This window comes from Pleurodeles waltl, chromosome 6 (assembly GCF_031143425.1).
Source record: "Pleurodeles waltl isolate 20211129_DDA chromosome 6, aPleWal1.hap1.20221129, whole genome shotgun sequence".
NCBI classification, from domain to species: Eukaryota; Metazoa; Chordata; class Amphibia; order Caudata; family Salamandridae; genus Pleurodeles; species Pleurodeles waltl.
Window position 1 is genome coordinate 216,581,282 of NC_090445.1, and position 24,259 is coordinate 216,605,540.

General features: G+C 41.4%; 1 protein-coding gene across 5 annotated transcripts in view; it reads right to left on the reverse strand.

The window, feature by feature from the left end:
• The window catches only part of GPATCH8 (G-patch domain containing 8), a 264,134-nt gene that overhangs the window by 158,965 nt on the left and 80,910 nt on the right, over nucleotides 1–24,259 (reverse strand). For 3 of the 5 annotated variants that reach the window (XM_069237916.1, XM_069237917.1, XM_069237918.1), the window contains exon 3: nucleotides 22,542–22,614. In XM_069237916.1, coding sequence (XP_069094017.1) covers nucleotides 22,542–22,614 — 73 coding nt within the window. Of the gene's footprint in view, nucleotides 1–19,842; nucleotides 19,890–22,541; nucleotides 22,615–24,259 lie in introns of all 5 variants that reach the window. The other 2 variants (XM_069237920.1, XM_069237919.1) reach the window with 1 other exon arrangement.

A 24,259-nucleotide genomic window follows, 5' to 3' on the forward strand; every position in this document is an offset into this window, starting at 1 on the left:
CTGTTAGCTTTGGCAGCAGAGCCTCTGGCCATCACTATCTGGCAGATGGAATCCATTGTTGGCGCAATGACTGTCTTTGCAGATGACCTCCTGCTAACTCACCCAACCACCCCTTCCCGGCAGTAGTTTGTGCACTTACAGCCTTCAAGCAGATCTCAGGTTGTAAGGTTAACATGTCGAAATCACGTGCCATGAACCTCACGATACCCAAGCAAGACATTCCAGCTCAACAGTCTTTAGCACCATTCCAATGGGCCACACAAGACTGACCTACCCCCCTAACCTTGACATCCAGGACACAAGCAGCAATTGGTCAAGATATTGGAAGTCCATTTTAGAGGACTTCCGCCGGTGGAAATAAGTGCATGAGCCATGGCTGGGTCAGCTTAAAGCCAGTAAAATGACAATTCTCCCAAGGTCCTTTATTTATTTCAAGCCTCCCCATTCCCATCTCACATGATAATACTGTCCACCTTCGGTGAGATATATGCACCTTTATATGGAGGTTAAATGCCCAAAGCACTCTAACACCGTGCTAATGCTCCTGAGGGACTGGGGGGGTGGGGGGGGGGACTGACTTACCCTGACTTACTTGAATATTATTGGGTGGCACATCTCTGCAAAGTTTCCAAATGGGCAGCTCGGGAGAGTGAAAAACACTGGTTCCACATGGACCAGGCCCGTAGCTTGTCACCCATTGTGGGACCTTGCTTGGCTCCCCAAGCACGCTAGACCACGAAGCACCTATCTTTCCATCCAAAGACTGTCTTTGATATTTGGACAAGACTGCACATTCCCTTCCCCAAAACTCCCAAATAGCGTTTAACCCAGACTTCACTCCAGCCCTTGAGGCACATTCATTCTCCAACTGGGGAGCAGGTGAATGCTGTAACCTGTGCGACTTGTTTGAGAGCACGACTATTAATACACTTGAACGATGCAAAACTGACTTCAAGGTACCAGAAACAGCCTGGCTACAATACTGCCAGCTAAATCACTGGGTGCTTCATTCCTCCAATGTTCAGGGAGCAACGTGGGATTACACCCCATTTGAGACACTGGTTAGATCCAATAACGGCACTAGGGGGCTGATATCGTGCACCTATCCAGTACTCCAACACTCAGTGCTCCTGCGCCCACACACGCAATCAAACACAATGGGACTGGGACACCACTGAGGGCGTCTCCCAGAAACAATGGGAGACTCTTTGGCAGGACATCCCCAAAATCTACAGAAGCATGCTGCAACACGAGTCAGCACACAAATAGAGGATGCAGTGGTACTACACACCAACTCGCCTTCATACTCTCTAACCAGCTACCCCCTGACCTTAGCTAGCAATGCAATGCAGCCCCTGGAGACTTCCACCACATATGATGGTCATGCGCCTTAATAACGATCTATTGGAAGGAAATTATTTTGGGAAGACACAAACATGGGTGCCACATCTGGCACGTATCCCTTGCTGAAAACTCCACAACTCTGTAGATTTGTCTGCCCTTAGTTTAACCCCTCACGTATAGACTACTTTTGTGACACTGCAATGTGAGGCAGTGTAGATGTTGCGTCTTGATGCCATCAGTGTCATTTGCTGTACTTTTTAGTGATTTTTTCATGAAAACAACAGATTTCTAGAAAAATAAAAAAAAGGTGTAGCTGGGATCTGCAAGTGGATGCCAGTGAGGGAAGTGAGACACTTGGTCTGGTTGGGATCACTGCACTGAAAGTTGTCTATCCTCTATGCTGTGTGCGCTCCTATTAAAATACTACTTTTTCCATCAAAGTAAGCGTTTGACCTTACTGTGGTTACTGCTTGTACTGCGAGTTATGCACCTGCCTGCTCCCCTTCCCACCTAACGTCCCCACCTCCTTTCAAGAAGCTTTGACTGTGGTAGCCGAGACGAGCATTCCAAATGTTGAAAGGGCTAGTACTTGGTATATTTACTCAGGATCCATAGTAGCTTGGCCCTGGCACAGCAGGAGTAAAAGGCCACAAACCTTTAAGGTTGAACCCTGTAATCATTGATTGCCCCATGGCACTCAAAGGGTTTCTGACACATGGTATTTAGGTAATCTCAGTATCATAAATGCTGTCTCCTATATGCATGTTTGCTTAGTTTAAATTAAATTTCAAAACTGTGTCATGGGTGAGTGAAGAGTTTTTCTAGGTTTATGTATACCGGGTAAGAATTTAAATGAATTGTAGATTGATATAGCACAGTTTATCACCCGTGAGAGTCTCAAGGTACTGCCCATGGGCACGGGGAGATTACGTGATTTGCCCAGAATCACAGGACGTTGCACCGATGCAGAGTTGAACCAGGATCTCCAGTTCCCTAGGTGGTCGCTCTGACTGCTGCGCAACATCTTCATGTACATCCTCATTGCTATTTCCATGATGAAAAAACACAAAAGCACTCTCCCCAACTACTGCCCAATTACCTCAGTGATAAGATCAGAGATCATCACTTATATGTACTGCATTCTGGTGATCTAGCAGTAAAAGCAGTCAAGAAACTAATTCACAAGCCCTGTAAAAATAAATCCATTTTAGAATAGAGATTCACTTCCGCCCTTAAGGCTTGTTTGCATTCCTGCCTATACTTCCTTGGTGCAATAGGCACTTCAATGTTGTACTCAGACCAAATTATTATTTTTTTTTTAAAGTGTTAAAGGTATAACTTGACCAGGTATGATTTCCTTTCAATTTCTGTGCAGTGTAAAAACTCCAGTTCTTTGAACCACGGTGCAAGCTCCTTGATCACATGAAGCACTATTTATAGCCATATAATTAACATGGTTATTTAAAGCCCTTCCTCATGAGACATCTAGCTCGCAGCTGTGACTGGGAAAGGGGGTGGTTGGGGAGAGAGGATGAAGGTAATCTTCTATACTGTGTACTCACAGTTGATGTTGCAGTGGAGAACAACAATGAAAACAACGTTTTACTACATCCTGGAAAGTGCCTATTCAAGATACTGTTGCATCTTACAGAAATATTAATGGGATTCTATATTAAATAGCAAGCTAGTACTCAGCTCATTATATGGATGTCTGCTTATTTAAATTATTTTATTATCGAAAAGCCTGATTTACTATCAGAAAGACTGCTTCATCTCGGATTACCAGCTACTAATGGACTTGCTCTTGTGAGAGCTTTAACCAGGTGAAAATGTATACACGTGTGTATATTGTTAACAACCAAAAAGATCACAGAAAATGTTCAAAAACAAATTTCATTACACTGTAAAATATGCAAACTATTCAGTGCAAAAGGCAAAACATATTTCAACGTATTATGAATCACTCACACTCAACAACGTAATAGCTATAAGAGGAACTTTCATGATTCATTTGTGTTCACTTTCTCATCCTCAAAGTGGTTCCTCATAAAAGACCCACAATTAATTTCGTTCATCTATGGCAATAGCTAGAACACTATAAAAACAATAAGCTCGAGATAATCCTTTTTTGGTCCTCTGTCCACTTGACAACAGCCTTGTTCAGGAAAGGACAAGGTAATCTGATTTCCAAATAAATCATTAATTCATTCAATTAACCCTAGATAAAATATCTCATAACAAAAAACATATCAACCAGATGTCTAACCTTGTTGCACATTCTTAATACTAATAGCACCTGCTTTTTCTCCTGGTCATTCAATAATGTATAGAATATCCATCATATTGATTCACAAGTAAAAGGGTGGGTCCATCTGTGTCCAGTGCAATTGCTAAGTCAAAGGTATATGTTGGTGCAGGTTTTTGCTCAATTCAGCTCAACAACTAAACTACCATAAACATACTTATTAACCGTTTCAAGTTGCTTATCGACCTGTATCACTTAAAATTAAGCATCTGATCAAATCCACCATCCATAAATACTAATTCAACAACTCGAGATAAATCTGGCTCAGCATGCAAAGGCAAGCAGACCCCAGAGTCCCGCAATGGAAACCATTTCTGGTTAAAATGCAATGGCTTGCTCCAGCTACTGTAGGATATGGGATTCTTGGAACCTTGACTATTTTGAAAACTCAAGTCCAACACTTTAACTAATTTATTTTGACATCTATGGCATATTTATGGATATCAAGTGCAGATGGTCATTTTGAATGATTTTGATTGACTGAGGGCGGATGCTCATGCCCAGGAACTCAGAGTACCACACGCTCCTGGCCCAATCCAATGCTAGTATGTTGACTTGGGCCAGGCTGCTCCTGATCACTCAGAACTCGGGGAAGGAGAGGAAGTATTGGGAAGGAATACAGGAATCCTAAGCCCAACTCTAGGCGGTATGCATCTCCGGGGGGCTTTTTGAACTGCAATATGCAAAAATGTTGACAATACACATTCTACAGTGAGACAAAGGCTGAGCCAGAGATCTCAACATTAATGGAAAACGCCCTACACCACCAAAAGGTGTAACTGCCATTCATAGTTCAATAAGTGCCTGCAGCTAGGATCACCTGCCCTGGCCTTTAGTGATTCCACAAGAGAAATGTCCTTGTGGTCTATCCACTTCCAGAGCTTTACAGTCCCTGGTACAGGACCTAACACTTCCTTGTCCTGCATGTTGCCGTACTGCACACCAGTGGTGTTGTCCATTAGCACATGCAGCAGCCTTCCTGTGATGGTGGACAAGAAGACCATCAATGCCAAGCGTAACGCCCTCAAGCCCAGCTAACTTATGTGGAGTGATGCAGCTTCTGAGCTCTACCTCTCCAAGAAGGCCTCTGCAACCCAGAAACGATAGATCTGTCAACGTCAATACCTGGTAGGGTGAGCAGAGGGTCTGCCACTGACACAATTGTAGTCTAGGGTTCACCACTGCAGGCCTTCAGTAGTCTCCTTTGAAATCTGACAGATTGTATAGCAAGCACCTAGATGAAAAGCTTCTCTGTTTTGTTAGTGTATCCAAATATACAACAACACACCTAAAACAAGCCAGTCCCATTGGCTTTGCCAGTTCTCATTTAACAAAATTAAGACTCGACCACATTAAGAACATCCATAACTGGACTACCACTGTCATTTCTAAACAGCACAGCATGATAACGCAGTCACTGGGGCAATTGGGTCCACCCCTTGAGCCAATTCTGCCACCACGAGCACATCAGATCAGCATCTGGACTGCAGCTGCTCACTGAGGATAAAGCAACTCAGTTTGATATCCCTCATGAATATAGATGTTGCCAGGAAACTGAGAAACACCACATGTGGTCGCAATGCAGTAAGGCCATGGAGAACTCCTGGCTTTGCGATCATGTCAACTCAGTAAGTTACTACAACAAAAGCTACATCTGTAACTGATCCAGCCAACTGATCACGTACTGCACCACCAAAACGAGACGCGTCGGAAGAAAAACATTCCGTACTGTATACTAAACCAAGAGTTTTCGTATCATAAAAAAAAAATTTGACTCCGGGTGATCACGCGTTGGGCCCAAGAACCGATTTCACAAAAGGTCAATGTTGTATTTTATTCTACACAGCATAAAAAAAAAAAAAAAAGGAACACCCTGCTGACAAAAGTATCTGGATAGTGGCTGCTTTCGACCCACTGTTAACACTGCGATTATCACACTCAATTAAGTCTCCATTTGAACATCTTAGATATATATTTGTAACTGAACTACTGTCTTAAACCTGACCTAGAACACAAGGGCAGAAGCAGACCATGAGAGGCACAAGGCCTGGAAAATACAGAGCCACCGAAAGTAAGAAGTTAAGGGTATACAGGCATCCCCGCTCCCCTCACGGTACTGCAAAGCCAGATGTATACCTCTGAGCAAACTATTAATGGCAACCAGGTCGCCCTTGTGTTTACTGTGTTAGCTGAGAACGTCTGTGCAAATACTGCCCTTCCCACTGTTACAGTAGCAGTTCTGTCCTCCCCGAGAGGATGTGGAGACATCCAGTTCCCTTCTTCGTACACAGGCGTCACCCTAGAGTGCTCCTGTGCTCTGTTGCTATCGATACCATGCGTATTCATTCTAGAATCTTCAGTGGCGCCATAGAGTGACTTTTACACAATAACGCCCAAACGACATAGAAAATTAAAAAGATGTACATTGAGTGTATACAGATGTACAGAAGATAATATGCCATTTGTTACTATTGGTGTTTATGCGGAGGGGCCATGACTAAACTTCCTACCATAACAACAGTATTGTAAATCTGTTATATGGTTTATGCTCCAATGCTTTTCTCCAAACGTATTTTTTTTTTTTTTTTACCAACACCAGGATGCAAGGGGTTAGATTCAGGTACTGACGGGGAAAAAAAAGAAAGAAAAAAAAAAGAAAAAAAACACTAAAAAGGCACTGTGACTATTAGAAACGATTTGCTTCTCTTTACCTGTTGTGCACACGAGATCTGCATTTTTGCAACGTTTCCCTAGCCAGTCTCTACATGCACGGCAAGGGACGTTTCTGCAGAATTTACAAATCATCATACAAACACCAAGAGGTCTTGGGAGAAACGTTGACTTATGAAACCTGCACCAAATAACTCCAAGCGAAAAGATGCATCTACTATTTTGCTGTGTCGCACTTAACAGTGCATTTGGGAGAATTGTCAGCATGATGGAATCAAGTGAAATTAAGTCTAATTTTACCAAGCAGTTCATACTGAATAATTTCGATTTGTTTTTCTAAAATGCTGGTAATGCTATGCTTCGGAGGCATGTGTAAAGTTTCCGGAAGAAATGAAAATGAACCCAAGTTAGATATAGTATCTGGGTCATGACACGACCAGGAGCTTATCATAAAAGGAAAACAGCGCTGTTTTATCTTTTTCTGAAATATTTTTAATTTTTAGAGATCGCACTGCAGTAATTTCTAGCATTTCGGTTTTTTTGTAAGCCTTTTATTGGCGATGGCAGGTAATACTACATTTTCAGCAGAGGACACGTATCTTTGTTACAACTTATTATTGTCTTATTGCTGTGGAACTTTCTAGGGTAAAAGGCAGGAAATACATGTACTTAAAACAGGGTGCCTACGTAACCCTTGTATCACGTTCTGTGTCAAAGGATTGTTTTTCATGCTCTTTACTAGGATACTGCAGTTGGCATTTATTACCTACATTTCCCTGATTATATTATGCACATTCCCTGCTATCTTACTTTATAGAAGGTTTACTAACGGCCTTGCCTGCCACGGTAAACTGTTTTTTATGTTCATAAATCGAGCAAACATTTCCCTTTGTGGCAACTTTGATGTATAATAATTTGTTAGTGTATGGAATGTTTGAAAAGAAGCCCCTTTTCACTTCTACATAATGTATTGTTCCCTGATGAATGTTTGCATTATTTTATTACCGAAGTTTCATGTTGAGCCATCAACACAATTGCCACAATATGTAGCAGGATCATGCGAGCTTCATATTTTTCTTTACAACTGAATGAGCCCCTCTCCTCTGCCCATGTAGTAAGAACGTGCTCAATTTGTGGCATTACATTAAGTCGTTTTACTATAGGTTTCTTTTGTTTTAGTTGATCTGTGCTGTTTTTTACAACTTCATTTTGAATCGAATCCAGACCACTTGTATTCATTTTTTTCCGTATGTTTTTTAAATTTCAGTTACAACTACGAATTAATATTTTAGTTTATGAAGCAGTGACATTTTAAGGCATTTGGGAGCCCTAGGCAAAACATATTAGGGGCCCCCTGTATGAAGCTTTTTTCCTAACATTTCCTGAGAATTCAAGCCCAGATGATGCCAAATATAAATTTTATGTTGCATTTCCACAGGGTCAAACAAACAGTTGAATTTGTATTTATTTTTTTGCCTGGGACACCAAATATTCTTAAAATGACACTTGAGAGAGAGAGAGCGAGAGCGAAGTAGCGTTAGAGAGAGAGGGAGAGGGGTTTAGATATCGAAATGGAATACACCGAGCTCAGATAGGAAGAAAGGTCAGTTTCCCAGAAGGCCACCATAGAAAGTGGGCAATCGCCCATTTTCCCCATGCCTTAGAACAGGTCATAAATGATCATACCAGAGACGTTTTAAAAATTGTGATTTGTATGCTAAGAGTTTGAGAATAGTTTCTCTGCCATTCCCATAGAAACGTTCTAGCAACATTTTGCCATATTTCATCACATTTGAGGCTCAGCTCATTTCTTTTTTTGTTCTTAATATTACGTGTATATTATTTTAGAAATGTTTTGATTTTAGTGACTACACAAGTAGTTTGATATTGTTTTACGCTGTTACCTACAAAGAGATGTAGCTGCCCGTGGTCGAAGAAATATTGTCTATAGTGCATAGTATGCGCTTTAGATCAGTCCCTTGCTCATGACTGCATAGCTTTACTGTAGATCAGTTCAATTTAACAGCATCTCACTATTCTTGTATTAGTCCCGCCCCTTCGGACAGCTCTTTACCATCATTTTGATTGGATGAGATGTATTCTACTACATCAGCAAACTACTTTTTCATTTCTCTTTAAGCACACAGTGTGTTCTCATGGCATTCCTCACTACCCCAGTCTGTTCACCTCGCACCCTGCCACTCCAATCACCTTTATCACCTACAGTTCAGCGGTTTTATGTATGTATTATTATACATATATTTGTAACAATTAAGTTTGCACACTGGTACTCGGCCGCTCACTGCCCCATTTTTCGGTTAGCCAGCGGTCCCTTTACCTTACCTCTGTCTCTCCTCCACCCTCGCTATATTTTATGTAAATGTTTGTATTCTTTTTTGTGTTGGCTCCACTATGCTATCTGGCCACACACTTCTTATGCACGTCCGAGCATCCTTTACGGTTGCAAAAAATCGCAGTCTGACATCTTGAAAAAGAAAATGAAGCTTTAAATAAAATGGCAGTTGTCGAGTCACAACAAATTAACATAGAGAGGTGGCTGTCTTTGAAAGTTACTCTATGAGTTTAAGGTGACGATCCGGTAGCCATATTGGAATCACTTTTCATTCTAGGTTTCCCCTTTTCATTAATGCCAAAGGAAACAGGCAAAGCCAATAGCTTGGCCCTTGAATCTTAAAGGCGAGATCTACTGGGTTTGCCAAGGTTTGTTCTGTCTTCTAAGAGCCTTAAATCACCAGAGGCTGTTCTGATGATCTTCACTTACATATCTGTTTACTGGTTCTAAGTATTACATATCTGTTTTCTGGTTTTAAGTATGTGATTTGAAAGGCTTCTTACATTTTTCGGTATAGCTTGATGTTCCGAGTCGAAAGATTTTGTGAGGAAGATGAAAGGAGGTTGGATTCCATAGGTGAGTAACGTGCCAGTCTGACAAATACGAGTGCTCTACCGGCGTTTCAGATGCCTAAGTAGTGTACTAGATGGCTTTGTCCATTTATAACAAGTGGGGTTTTTTTATTTTTCACTTTAGTGTCCAACTAGTCTGAATGCTTCCAGTGTAAATAAAGCTGCAATCAGACAGGTGGCTATCGTAAGCGGTTCAGTTACACTGCTAGTGTCCCTGACAACGAGCTTTCACTGACCCACTCACTGTTACGTTTAGTGCGTAGCACGGGTCACGCTCTGGCCATACCCGACACCAGGAGCTCGCACTTAGCTTTGAACACAGGCTGGTGTGGCTATCCCGAATAATGTTTTACAATTTTGAGTGTGTACAGCCAAGAACTGTGCACGTTTTTCTCTACTACATGCAGTGCATATTACTGGCTGTATAGATTACTGCTGCGAGTAAGCTACCACCTTCTGAGAATGTGAAGGGCTATAATGAAGGACGTCCATGAAGGATTTTATTTAAAACTGTCAGCAACTAATATGCCAATACAGTGGTCCTTAAAATGTTGAATACTATATTGAATTTAATACATATGCACTGCTCCCACGAATCAATCTGACTCCACCTACTTCATTGTTGGCCTCAAACTTAAAATTTCAAAAACATTTACGGAACGTTTTAACATTTTTAATTTTGTATGTGTTCGTTTATGTATATACTCTTCACCTGCTAATATTCTTTAATTTTTTAAGCAGTCACAGACCCACTTGGTCGGCAGTACAGACCAACCCCCACCCACCCCCACCCCCCCGACCCCCCCACCCCCACCCGCCCCCCAGGTGTCCCCTGACCACAGGTTAGGAACGGTTGTGCTAGTCTGCCCGCTAGTTTGAAAATGGTTTGTGATCCCGGATTGGCTTTTAAAGAGATTAAGTGTGAATTAGAGTACATGATAAAGGTTTTAGCTTTCTTCTGGAGTACTCTCTGAACGTCTTACTTATTAAAAAGTTTAAGGCGCTTGCAAGTAACTATCAGTTAAACTCTCTTAATGTTTAATATGGTGGGTACCATTATTAAGCAAGTTAGTTTTCAGAGGTGCAAGGGTTGCTAGACTTAGTGAGCTAATGCTGCTCCTTCCGTACCCGGTTACGAGAGCTTACTTTCCTCCTTTCCTTACAGCCAACATTTACTGCATTACAAACATCTGAATCAGCCTTAAGTGTGTGTGTGCAAAGAATCAGTCTGTCGTTTAACACATTTTAAGCCTCGGAGTGCGTTTTGGCCAGCTTCGCTGCCCTCGATTTGTGGAATACTGCACCTGTAGAACTTCAACGGGCTGATTTATGCCAGAGATTTCAATGCTCCTACACACATCAGTGCCAAACTGTAGCTCTCCCAACCACCACCGAAGGCACATAGCACCAAGACACGCACTAGAACCACGCACCAACAGAAAGCAGTACTCTGTTAAAGCAATCCCATATGCTGCTGTCCCATGATATACTAGGGCAAAACGGGTAAGGTTCTGTGCCCCTTTCTCCTTCACATATCTTTATGCACCAGCCCCGTCTTGAGCGCAAAGATCTCGCTGCATCAGCCAAGAAACATAAGATAAGGCCTTATGCACTAACAGCACATCAAAAGCCGACTAGGCATACGAGTATAAAGGTCAAGCCTTCATTAGTGCAAGGACACATTTTCAAAGTATTATCAAGCATTCCTTCTCCAACCCTGTATGTCTCACTTGCCAGAACTTCCAGCACTTACAGAAACTAGTCGAACTTATCTATCTCGCCATCCCTGCCCTGGATGTACACAGATAACCATTAGCGAGGCGCTACAAGAGAGGTCGGGCTGTAGACTTTTCAGAGGGAAGAGGGAGCACTCTCATAACTCACTATGACTCTAGGTGCCCTAGTAGTAGTTGAACTGTGTACCGAGATAGCTAACATACTCTCAGGCCATCTATTTCTGATTTTCACATCTCATGCTTCTTTCTACATACCTAGTTCTCCTTTTAGCTTCCCTACATGCTACTTTTTGCTCGCTTCCGCCCTCCCTCCCTCTCTCCCCTCCAAGCTGATGAGATGCCCAAGACCAGCTACCCTCACAGCACTATCCCTCCTTCTGGTAAGAAACTAATGTACTGCGAAGACCATCGCACCCACGAGGCTCTATACTCATTTGTCCCACCTTCTTCAGCCCTTCTACCTTCCGGTCCTTCTTTTCCATCTGTCATTTTCTCCATATCTGTGGACCCAGTGGTGACCTAAATGAGAGACCAGGCATTGTGTTTGACCGGCAGTGACCGCAGAACCTCCTGCATGCAATTATGGGATGCAGACCTCCAGAGACCAAAATTTACAAGGTCGTCTACACAAAGATCATATGAGCCAAAGCTACAAAGTGTCGACACTAAGTAATGGAGTCTATTATGACACAGGGTCTCCGAGGCAAAATACTACAGGCAACCAAAGGTCCTGTAAAAGACCACAGGCAACAGGCCACAAACAGATATAAGGCTGACATGGCACTAGGCGGAGCAGAGAAGCATAAAATGAAAAATACTAGGGTGGTCAGATTAACTTTTACATAAAGAGACTGCAGAAGGAAAATGACTGATCCGTTTTGCACAGATGTGTGGGAAGATGATTTCTTGGGAAATGCCTTCTATTATTTCCCTCACCATGAGGGACTTCTCACCAGAGTCCAATTTACTTGCAAACACTGAAGGCTCATGTTGCCACTGCAATTACTGAAGTGGAGGTTCACAGACGGGGCTGACTGTTTGAGTTGCACTGTAACAAGGATTCACTCTTCATAGCTGTCCAAGCCTTTGTTTTCCTGTTCCACCGACAAGGCAAGGCAAGCAGTATAAGAATTAGCCTATTTCTTAAATAAGAAATTGCTGAATGCTGCTGATAGCGCCTGCCCTGCAGACAGTTAACAGACAACTTGTACATCATACTGGTCATTTTCCTAGGCTGGGCTTGCATTCAGGCAACAAAATCTTAAGACAGGAATCAATAAACAGTGAAAACTTTATGAAACAACCCAAGATCACAAAGAACCCAGAAAAGAAAGTTGATCCACGGCACAAGTCGAGGACTGGAAAGCGTCTGGGCAAGTCAAAAGTTTGAGAAGCGCCACAAAAGGATGTGCTATACCAGGATAGCAAGTGTTCAAGTCTAATTTGGGATAAGACAATATTCTAACTTCAATTACCCGCTCTTGCAATTTTATCAAAATGGCAGCCTTTCATCGTTCTTGTGAGTAGGTTGTAAAGCAGTCTACGACTGGGCAGACAACCAGGAAAAAACTGGTTACTTTCTCAGACGGTGAACAAAGAAGAGTTCTGGGTACAAAAAGAAATGCCAGTGGAGGTCAATCCAAAACTGTTTATAAAGGGGCTGTTGTAAATCTCTTCATTAAAGAAAAAATATTTTCCTTCATAGTTATGTTTATCATGCTAAATCCAAGCGACATGCTGCTCGCAAGCACCTTTCTGAGACTGGTGGCTATTAGCAACATGCCAAGCTCAAGATGTCTAGAATGTCTCACTCGTTACAATGTACACCGGCAATCATGTTTTCCCACTTAGGTACGATTTCTAAAAGGTGCTCCAATATTTCAGTAGTTTTGCCCCCAAAAATTAATAAGGAGGTTTATAATAAAATACCCTGCTACTTATGTCACATAGAATGGAGTCGTTAGATCGAACATTTATCACAGTACCATAATGGGTAAATAACTAGGATAAATGAGTGAATGAGAAACATTTACTGTGTTTAGCTCAGGTCATGCTGCAAGAACACTGCTGACTTCTGAAAAATGGAAGCCCATCTTCAAAGTGTTGCGCTTGGTATTTTTGCGCTGAAACTGCTAATTAAATTCGATTACGTTTGAGCCAAGGGTTCTCTGGTTCCTCTGTTGAAAGCATATCAGGGCAAGGTGGTCCCACAAATACCAGTTGGACATATTTATGAGATGGGAAATCTGAAGAGGAAAGGGAAACGTTGTCCTCGTCCCCAAGGACAAATTAAGTAAAGACCTCCAGTTATTATCCCTGACCTTGAGGGCACATAAAACTTGTTTTGCTGTTAGTAACCTCAAGTGTGTCAAGACAATTTTTTTTTTTTTTTAACAAATGGTGTAATACAGCAGCCAAAGCTTTATGAAATGCTCTCTATATATTCTATAACCAATTAATGGTTTCAGCTCAGTGATTTTTCTTAAGTGTTTTTGTGAATATCCACTTTGTTTTAAAATGTTCTGCTATCAGCATGTATGCAAAAAGCAAGTTGCCAGTCACCAATGGACTAAATGAAGGTGGTGCGATCAAATCGGTTATGTTTTCCAAACACTAAATCTTGGACAAGGTTAGGGTTGGGGCTATTTTAACTCTGACGTGAAGATTTATATGGGTATCCCTCAGGGAGACAAACTGATGATGGCTGCAGATCCCACTTAACTGTCCTATGTGGTCAGATTTCAGATTAATTTCTGATTTTAGTTTTCGCTTCAGAGTATTAAGATGAAAGGGGGGGGGGGATCACCGTTGAGACAGAAGATAAAAGTTAATTTTTAGATGAAGAGAAAATGTTTAAATATTTACGTGTAGGGTTATTCAAAGTTCTCTCGACAGTTATATGTACGGTTGGGTACATGTAAATCTCTGTGTCTTAAATGAAAACTTTTCTGAACCTCACAAAATGAAAATAAAAATAATTATCATAATGGAAATTAAACGTACAATTGGAGGATTAAGGCTGAAAAAAGGCAAAACTAGTACAGGGAAATCCATAGCTTGCAAATGCAAGACCTGAAAGGGGAAGAGCAGAGATCCTCCAGGGCAGTGGGCTTTTAGCAAAATGGAAAGGGAATTCCATTTAATCATTACTTAGGATATTAGTGTGAAAGTAGAAACTTGGGACCAGAATAGTGAATCCCACCCCTTCTCCCCCTCCAAGAGGTGCGGAATTATATTGTTCAGGGTCAAGGACAACAGGTTTATTTTGTCTTTGTCAAATAGGCCCACCCCCCCGCCTGCTGCACAAACCCTTTGTCTGCCAGTTTACAGTACCACATTATAGAGCAGGGAAGAGAACTGTCTGCACTTGAGGTAATATTTGTGCCCATATGTTAATTCTATTTGAACTTCTATTTATCGTTCATTATCAGGGTGAACACTCTAAATACAGCAGTTCCAGTAAAAAAAAAAAGTGTACACGTTAGCTAAGTTTAACAAACTGAGGCTACGTATTATTCTCCCAGAATGCTCTCAGATTACATGCAAATATTTACAGATGCTTAAAAGCAAGAATGATGATTCTTTGCTTTCAAAATAGCAAAATAAAATGTTAGAAAAAATGCAACTAGGAAAAATTATTTTTGCTATATTACTGTAAAATTTTAGGTACATTTCTTTAAAGCATTTAGTAAAATACGTTGATGCATGCTAGTACTTCCAAAAAATATTCATAACGGAAAGTAGGTATAACCAGTTTCAACAAGATTATGGGAAGCGGGAACATAAACAAGCATTGGCAAAACCAATAGGTCTGACCTTGGTGGTCAGTCTTACTTTTCTCAATGTGGCCCATGTTTTGACATGGCTTTTGCAAAGCTTTTTTGTTGTGGGAGCTGCTGGGCCCTCACCATTGTAACTAATATTAGCAAAAGGCAAACTTTTTTTGGTCTCAAATAGCACACATTGCCACAGTAGTTCCTAGCACTGAACAAAAGTACTTTGTGTGCAAATAGGAACCTTGCAAAATAGCAGAAGGTGATCATTCCTGGTCAAGCCAGCCGAGGGAGGAAGGGAGGGGGAGAGAGAGAGAGAGAGTTAATGAAAACAAAAGGTCTTGGTTAACGGCAGGCCTAATTAGGGGCTCAATTCTTATAGAAAGTCACAAAAGAACACCCATTGTATAGGTCTTTGCATTGGTGTAGATTTACATATTTCATGAATTCATAAGAATTTACAGAAGTAGACCAGGATTTCATACTCCTAGAAAATATTTATGAACTGTATTTTAGCACGAGCAAATATGCATGTGTAGATTTGTTCATGCGAAAATCTGTTCCGTTTACAAGTTCATTTTCCTTTGAACCAACTGTGGAAGACGTTTTACTTCTGCCCTTGTCAGGAGTACATTTCCAACCTCTCTGTGGGAAATGATTAGAGAAGAGCCGGTGGAAACCCTTAAAACATGCATGTTAGCAGGTTTGAAGACTCAAAGGGCATGCCAAACCCAGAACTATTGCTTACCGCTACCGTCAACCCTTGTATGGAGCTCTTTGGAAAGGTGGCAAAATAAGGAAACTGCTTGTATTCACGCCCTGTAATAAGAGGCTATTATCAGAAATCTTAAATAATGAGATTGCTGCCATAATTTGTCGGCACACTACATGCAGCCATGACTAGCAACAGATTAAGCATAGCACAAATAGGTAAGAGTCTGGAAAAGGTAGCTAGCTATAATTCCACACAGGACCACAAACAATGTTTCAGTGTCCTAAAAAGCCTCCAGCCAACCTCAATCCTGTGCCTAAATCATAAATATTTAATATAAAAATCTAACCCTCTCATGCACCCTTTCAGCCTCTCTCTCTCTCCATACATCCCATACTCCTCATCCTAGTGCTCAACACTGAGTTACTTTATACTAACCAACTCCTCTTCATTTTGCTATACTAAAGTATGGCAAGAAGACGGTACCACAAAGTCAACAAAAAGCCACATTTCTAATGACAGCGAAGAAGCAACAAATGAGACAAAGGTGATTTTCGGCATATTCCAGAAAAAGAAAACTCACCCAAATCAAATAAATATATGTTGTTCAACTCAAAAACACTACAACCTTAAATTCTCCCTCTCACTCTATCTTTAATGTTTATTTGCATCAACTTTCAGAGGTAATAGAGAAACAGAAAATGCAGGTTCAAATATATGGTGATGACACTCTAGTCCGGATGAAACGTTTAGCAGCAAAACAAGCATCACCAAAAACTTTGATCATTTATCCTACTGGACCAACAGTGCTCCCTCTGCCTACAAGAAACCAAGATGGAAATCCTCCCACTATGCCATGTATTTCCCACATCTTTCTTCCCTCATAAGTATTGTATACTATGTGCTACATGTGCTAATAAAGAATAATATCACTGATGGTGTGATTATAGCACTGTCCGCTTGACGTGGGTGGTGATGGCAGCTTTTCCATTACCGTTTACTCTTTTAAAGAGATGTATGCTATAAGCAACAAAGGAAAAAAATATGGGCATTTTGAACGATACCAAATAGTTTACAACAAAACGAAAATTAAGGAAAATGTCTCCCGAACCATATTCATTTAGTTACTGCTAGACTTGATTAAGGGACTGTAGAGTAAATGGGATTTGCCCAATTATATGTTGCAAGGGGTAGAGTTTATTCAAATTCCGGCAGTTAAATTAGTTTTGTGCCTTTCACCTAATGAACATATTCCTAAACATCTTGCTGTCCTGCATCACAGCAACACGTATTCAAATAAATGTGCATTTGCCACAAAGCCAGACAAGGTATAGCGCTTGCTTTCATTTGTTCATATCTGAAGCAGTATGCTGTATCATAATCCTTGAGAACTGGCACGGTGAGCCTGTGTATGGCTCCCCATATTCGCTAGCCTAGATCAGGTGGGTGCTCTTTTTCGTATCTTACAGCAAAATACGCTAAAATCTATTTTGAATACCATATCAAATTATTTAAAGTTCTGCAATGTATTAAAAACATGGCTTTTCCACCTTCTGTAATGTTTTGAGTCCTGACTTTTCTGCGTTCAATACTAAGCACTAAGATACATTAGTGAGGTTATTGTACACGGTTTCATTTCCTTGATTTATAACCAAAGCAAAGTAGATCTTAGGGCTCAACAGGAGTAATTCCGGATCTCTGTACCTGCTTCACTGGCTCCTAGTCCACATGCAAAACACGTAAAGCCCTCTGTACCTGCTATAAAGAACTTTATTTTGGGTGGATGTTTTTACTGGTCTCCTGCATGTTTCCCCTACAGTCCCAAGAGAATGCTTCCAAGAGCTCTTCATAACACCCATTTTGGGGGCAGATGTTTTGTTATATCTGACTCCTCAAACCCTGTAACACTCGTCACATCTGTACACCAATGCAACGAATCTTGCTTCCTTTTGCAAGCAAGTAAATGGATGGCTCTCCCGCTGAACCTAGTGTGAACTATTCTGAACTGTATCCCCACACTTGCACCCTATGCTCAGCACAGAGTAACTCTCCGACTGGGTTGACCTATACAAGCGCCTCTACATACATTCACGTTTCTCTTCTGATTGTGCCAGGACATCCCAGGTGCTAAACTTGCCAAGAGACGTTCAAAACCTACAAGCTCTGGAGAATTCCGTACTCCGCCCTTAGGCGGCACGCAAGTACAGCTCATTTGCCTTCACGTGTGGCAGGTGTCTTTCCTGTCCTCTCTCCTGCTGCCGGATGTGTATACATATTTATTCAGGTATGTCTCGTTCTTGGATTCTTCCCCTTAAGGCATTAAGCACCGTCATAGAACAGCTCACTGCAAGTACCCAAAATAAAAGCATAATACTTGGTTTATTATAATTTTAATGGTAAAATGCCCTCACTACAGAGGTAGAAGGCAGACAGGCAGTTGCGAAAAAGCTACAGCCCTCCAAGGGTCTACTGCAGCTGTCGCAGTTACACGGGTTCCGGAAATTATCAGGCACAAAACATTGCTATATGTATTGCTGCCCTCTTTCCTGTCCATCTCACAGTAAGCAAGGTGCGCGGGAAGTGGCCGCTTCTATAATGGGTGATGACAAGCTTAACAAGAGAGAAAGGGTACCATCTATTGCTCCCTGCAGAAATTCTATTCCCAGTAATATCCAACGTCACCACAGATTTATTTGTAGTGGTAAATTTAACAAGGTCTTCCCAAAACCATCAGAAGAAGTGTGCCGACCTCTGCATTCTTTTCCTTAATCTGATTTTCTGTGACCCCAAATGTAAGCCACGTTTCGAAGATATGGCTTGATAGCGCTGTTATCAAGTTTTTAAAATTCACATAAAGTGGGCTCTGCCCACAGGATTATTTCTTTCTCAACTCGTAGTATTGCCACTTTGGTGTTCCATTTAGCTTTCCAGGAATAGCTTCCACAAGAATGCATAAGGCACTATTTAATAACTGGAAGTACATCTAGCAGTTTCTCACATTCAATTATTTATCTCCTAAATGGGTCCTATGCAGAGAGCATTTTTTAAACAGTTTTTCCCCTTATGCATGGGCAAAAACAACGAGGCAGGCTATAATGCGATAAACAGAATTGGTGAATGTCTACATATGTTTGCACTTTAAAGCCAAACGTTGGCTTTGCCAATGCTAGTTTCTCATTCCCCACCCACTTACATCAGACACCTCACCCGGAAGGACCCTTCTGCTAATGGACAAGGAGTTCATTAGTAATGGCAGTCCCCTACCCCTCTGTGGAAGAAGAAAATCACAGCAGAAGAAGCAGATGAAACTGAATAGGAGACACCTAAGGAGAATCTTAATTCACTGGATGGAGGAAAGAGGTCAAAAGTCACACTACGATGCCATGAACTAAATTGAAATCACTATTTTAAAGTTTTCAGTACCCCAAACTTGATAAATGTGAAGGCACCTTGAGCAGAGAGCAACCCACTACATAAGTTTAATTCCGGGAGGTTCTTGCACCATTTCAGGTTTAAACTTACACTAGGTTGTTAATCTTCTGGTATCCAAAACTGAGCAAGCTCAGCAACAAATCTGTAGAACGCACAGGCAAATATGAATGGCAAAAAAGCTAAAACAGATTTTAACAAGCATTGGCAAAGTCGACAGGTCTCGCTTATGCCAGAACTATTGGCTTTGCCAATGTCTTTTAGCCACGTTGTACAGCAGTGTGGCTGCTGTTCAACACGGCTAAAAGTTAGTGGTGCAAAACAGAGTGGCACAAAGGAAAGTGGGGTGGAGTGACGCAGAGAGCCTCGAAGTGGCAAAAGTGGAGCAGCGTAGATTGGAGTAGTTTAGGGTGACGTGGTAGAATATGAGTGAAGTGGCATGGCAAAGTGGTCTGCATACACTGGAGTGGCCCAGCTCAGTTGAGGATGCATGTAACTGAAACAAGGAACTTAAAATCAACGCAAAGGTTTAAGGCATAAAGGGGGTGAATGCCTGAAAGAATGAAAATAGGCGTGAAGCTGCATGCATCAAGGTCTAAATGTGTTGTTAGTGTGGCATTTACATATGATAATGGCTTTACCTAGCCAAAACTGTAGCGACTAAGCCAAAAGATGCATGTGTAGATAAACGATTTCCTAATATGTGTTTGAAAACAGAACGAAGGGAGAAAGAGAAAGCAACATAAGAACTACAAACAGGTGAAGTGTCTTTAAACGTGTATCCCAACCAGCGGATGGGCACGAAGTTGAATTAACATGTGCTTGGTCCATGCTATACAGAAAGAAAAGTGATGCCTGGCATGCATTGATTAATTAGGAGACAGTGACAATGAAGCCAATGAATGGTGAGCAATGGGTGGGCTCCACGCCCGCCATTGTAAACAATACCTCTTGCAAGCGAGAGCGCATGTAGCACATGCTCTGTCTCAGGCGACCTAAAAACAGAGTAATTGCATTATCTTTTTCTGTTGAATATTTTCAAATATCGATTTTAAAAATGCATTTAGTTTGCATTATAGGCAAATACATACCCTTATCTTTTTGTCCAGGGGTCTAACCTTCTTATAACTACAACCACTATAGGAAGGTTCAACAGTTTCTCAGGTTCTCTTTTTGACCTGTTCTCGGACTTCCCTGGCCCTTTTCAGTTTTGATGCCAGCCCTTTTCGTCCTTTCTAGATATTCTCTTATCTCCCAGCAGCATGCTCACTCCTCTCCTAACTCACAAACATGGCTGTTCAACATGCAGTGTTTCATATGTGCGTTTGCCCGAGTAGTCCTCTAGGAATTGGGAGCTCCTACATGCATTGCGTGATGCAGATTTACATACTGCCTTTCGGTAAGCGCTGCATGCATCATTTTGAAAAAATGGAACATTCAGGTCAGTATGCTACCTACTGATCAATTTCAATTTAATTTTTTGTTTCCTTATTTGCCATTTTTTCTCTACAGGAATATTTGTACTTATTAGCATGTGGGGTGTTTGATTTAGAGGTCCACCACATTAAAATGTATACATGGTATTCAAAAATAGCAATGACCACCTTCAAATTAGAGTCTAAATGCTTGACTAATGACTTGAGTCATCAGATGTTAAAAGGACTTATTTTACTTTAAAGATAAATAGTACTTGGATGCCAAACTATGTGACAGATGCCAAATATGCTGAAACACCACACAAGATGTTTCCGCCCTCCTGAAACTGGTGCAACCAAGATCACAATGTTAACAGAAGAGTGGAACCATTTAGCAGGAACAGAAGGCTTTTCCATGCCCTACGTGCAGACAAGGGAGTCTGAGCCAAATTATTGTGCACTCGCATGTTATTACTTGGATTGTGAAGGTCCGTGGGGATGTGGCCTCTTCCCATCTTGTTCTTAAACAAGGAGTCACTACTTAGAAGATTGTAACACCTCACAAGTGATGTCAAACATGTGCTATTAGGGAACTGTTCTCATACTTCACTATTTCCCAGAATCCAACACTTTAAAAACTATGAACTTTATTCCTATGACGTTCTTTGCAACGGAGAGGGGACCTTAACAAAAAATAAATACCATCATCTATTACGTATTCCGTAGTCACATTTCATTTCAGACCATTTTCAGACCAACAGAATTCACAAGATGCTGTAATAAAAAGGAATGGCTAAATGGTACTCCAGTATTCTTAGCCCTAGCTGGCCCGCCTTCATAACTGGCTGCGAACTGTTAAACAGATGCAACTGTGAACCGTATCCAGTTAGTTGGGAAGAAGAGAGAACAGGGCACAAGTCAAACAACCACTGGCAAAGCCAACAGGTTTGGCACTGGCTATTACCATTTGGCTTTCCCAGTGCTTCTTTTGTCGTAAACTTTACTGTTGGGGGAATCTCCTGGCAATGAGGGGGTATTGCTTTGTGTTCCTTGTGAAAGAGTAGAATGCCATTCATTAGGCAGTGAAGTCAGCCAATGGCTGAAGTAGGCTGAATATATTTTGCTATTCTGTAGTAGGCATAAGAAATGCGAAAGATAGCAACAGACTAATGGATGAGGAGAACAGGATAAAAGCCTCAATAAGTGTATTGTACATAGTTTTGGTAAAATCCCAAAAGCTGATGTAAAAGGGCTGTTGGATTAGTTAATCAGAATGCAGAGCCATGCTTTTGGCGAGTAAACATTTGTACGGTCCAAGTATACTGATTGAGATAAAATAATTATACTCACCAGGTCAATTGGTCAGAAGCAAGCTACATAGACCACGAGCAAAACGCATTCTACTCCGTCCATGTATGTATGCATGCATGCACGAACAACCGGTTTCATTTCTTTTCTCCCCACCCATCTAGATGTTACATACACGGACACAGAATATGTTCAGTGTGTCTAACTTGGCCCATTATGACGGCTGAGCCATTAAATACAGGAAAGTAGACGTCACGGTTCACTCACTGTAGAAAATATATCAAGAGCAAACAAGGAGCAAAACACTACCTCAATGCGATTTTATGCAGGTACAGTGTTTAGGCTGGGTATTGCTTTTGGGTGTTCGTTTAGAATTATGACAATTTCTGGAAACCAGGTCTCTGACCTGCAAGGCACTGCCCAGTTACCCTACAGTGTAGCTACACTGTCACCAGTCAAATAGCAATTTAATCTAAGTGTTAACAGTGACGAGCATCAGTAGTCATTACATGAAGTAACAAGTGGTTAAATTTGCTGCTGACCAGCCAGGGTTTCGTTTGACTTCAATCTGGCAAGTAAACACGCTTTTCCTTCTAACATGCTTTTTTTTTTTAAGTTGACATAAAGGCCATGAGTTGTTTGTGTGACTGAACAGAAGCGAGTAACACAATGAAAAGCTTGTACATGCTTATCACAAAAAACTGCACAGTAACCGCGCCCACCACCTCTGAAATATTTAAAAAGGTAACTGTGTCAGAGCTGTGACCATGATAGGCACTAGTGTAGTCAAGTGTGCATGGGACAACAAATACCAGGGTCTAGCAGCCTGTGCATCGGGAAGTAAACATCTCAGCAGGAGAATTGAATGGGGAACAATATCTTAGGCTGAAAGCAGCCACTTCAGCGGACGCGGTTTACACTTACCCTGGAGAGATTTCCCCAGTCCCTGGCCCAGCTTCCAGCCATGTTTCTGCAGTAATCGGTGTCCGACATTATCCTGACAAACAGAACAGAGAAACAAACCAAAAATATTCCAGTAATAAATTATTCTTTTACTGCTGGCATTCACACCGCATGTAATGCGACAAGAGATTCTACACAGACGCATGCAAAGATTTATTGTTTTAGAGACTACTGAATGGGCACAGTTGCCTTCACCATAGGGAAAGACTGGACAAATGTCAGGCTGCTGGGGCTTCAGTGTACTGGGAGGGAAAAGTAGAAGAGGGTAGGAAATTAAGACCAATATATGGTGGAATGCTGGACCACCATGACATGATGCACAACACTTAAAACCCAAACAAGCCACATGGGATAAAATAAAAAATACGAAACAAAAATTACCAAATAATTGAAGAAAAAAAAAAATGTATGCATGTACTCAAGCGCTTGTACAAACATATCCATCACCTAGACAGCAACATTTTGCACGACTGTCGGAAGATCTATGCTGCGTTTCATTCTTTCACCTGTGTCAGAAATTTGGTTTATTTAAATAGTGCGCAAGGTGTAAGTGCAAGGCGGCTCCCCCACCGCTGGAGACCAAAACACAAATCAGCACAATCCAGGCGAAATTTGATTGGGTTCGTAAATTTTCTTTTAGAAGAGGGGTTTAATCGTTCATTTTGGTAGTGTTAAAAACTAGCATGCAGCCAAATATTAAACTGAAAAACAGTGAGATTAGTTTTTGAAAGAAAAGAGAAATAAATTAAAAAGTACCTTAAATGAGCAGAAGCACAGACTGGGTGATGCAACTCACGTGTAACGTAACCAAAATGCAAAGATGTTAGGGTGGGAGAAGGGACAGGCCTAGCGAAGGGTTAACAGCAAGGAACCATTAGTGCTCAAAGGGAGAGGGTAGTCTGCATAATGCCTCATCTTTCGCCATTTTATATTGAAAGAGGGTGTAAAGTGTTGGCCATGAATCCGAATACCATTTCTCACAAGAAACCGACGTTGTATGAAAGGCATAGATAAACGCTGTGCACCCCTTCGGTGGAGTCCCTGAGCTCCCTGCACAACACTTTTGGAGCAATCTGCTAAATCGTAGTAAATGGAAGCAACGTAGGTTCTTCTCAATACATTTGCACAGTCCACCTTCCGACAGAGATCCAGGTAGTTATCCAGTAGTTACTGTACCTACAGTTGTTTTTAGAGGACTGGACTCGCTTTGTGTGAGCACACATGGATTGTTTTTTTTTTTTTTAGTATTAAAAGTGTAGACCAATGGCCAGAAGCTATACAGAGCCCCAGCAGACAAAATAGGAGATCCTGTCTGGAACTCCTGTGCTAACATACCGCTGCACAGAAGCCTCAACTACACGTACAAGGGACACCATTTGAACTCTATCTTAACTTGTCCCTCCTGCATGTGGGGAGATTAGTCCAGCTAGTGATTCACAAAGCCTTTGGAATAGAAACCCCACAACAATCAAAGCAGCCAACCAACCAAGGAAAACGAGCCTTCTGTGATTTGCTCACACCTCACACAAAAGAAGCAATGTTGATTTTTTTGGAAGCTCAGTTTTGTCAACAGTTTTCTTGCTCCACTCTCTTTCTTTTAAGTAATACTTTCAACAACCAGTAGGCTTAATGTACCAAACCACCTATGACTGACTTCAGAGAACATGTACGCACTATTT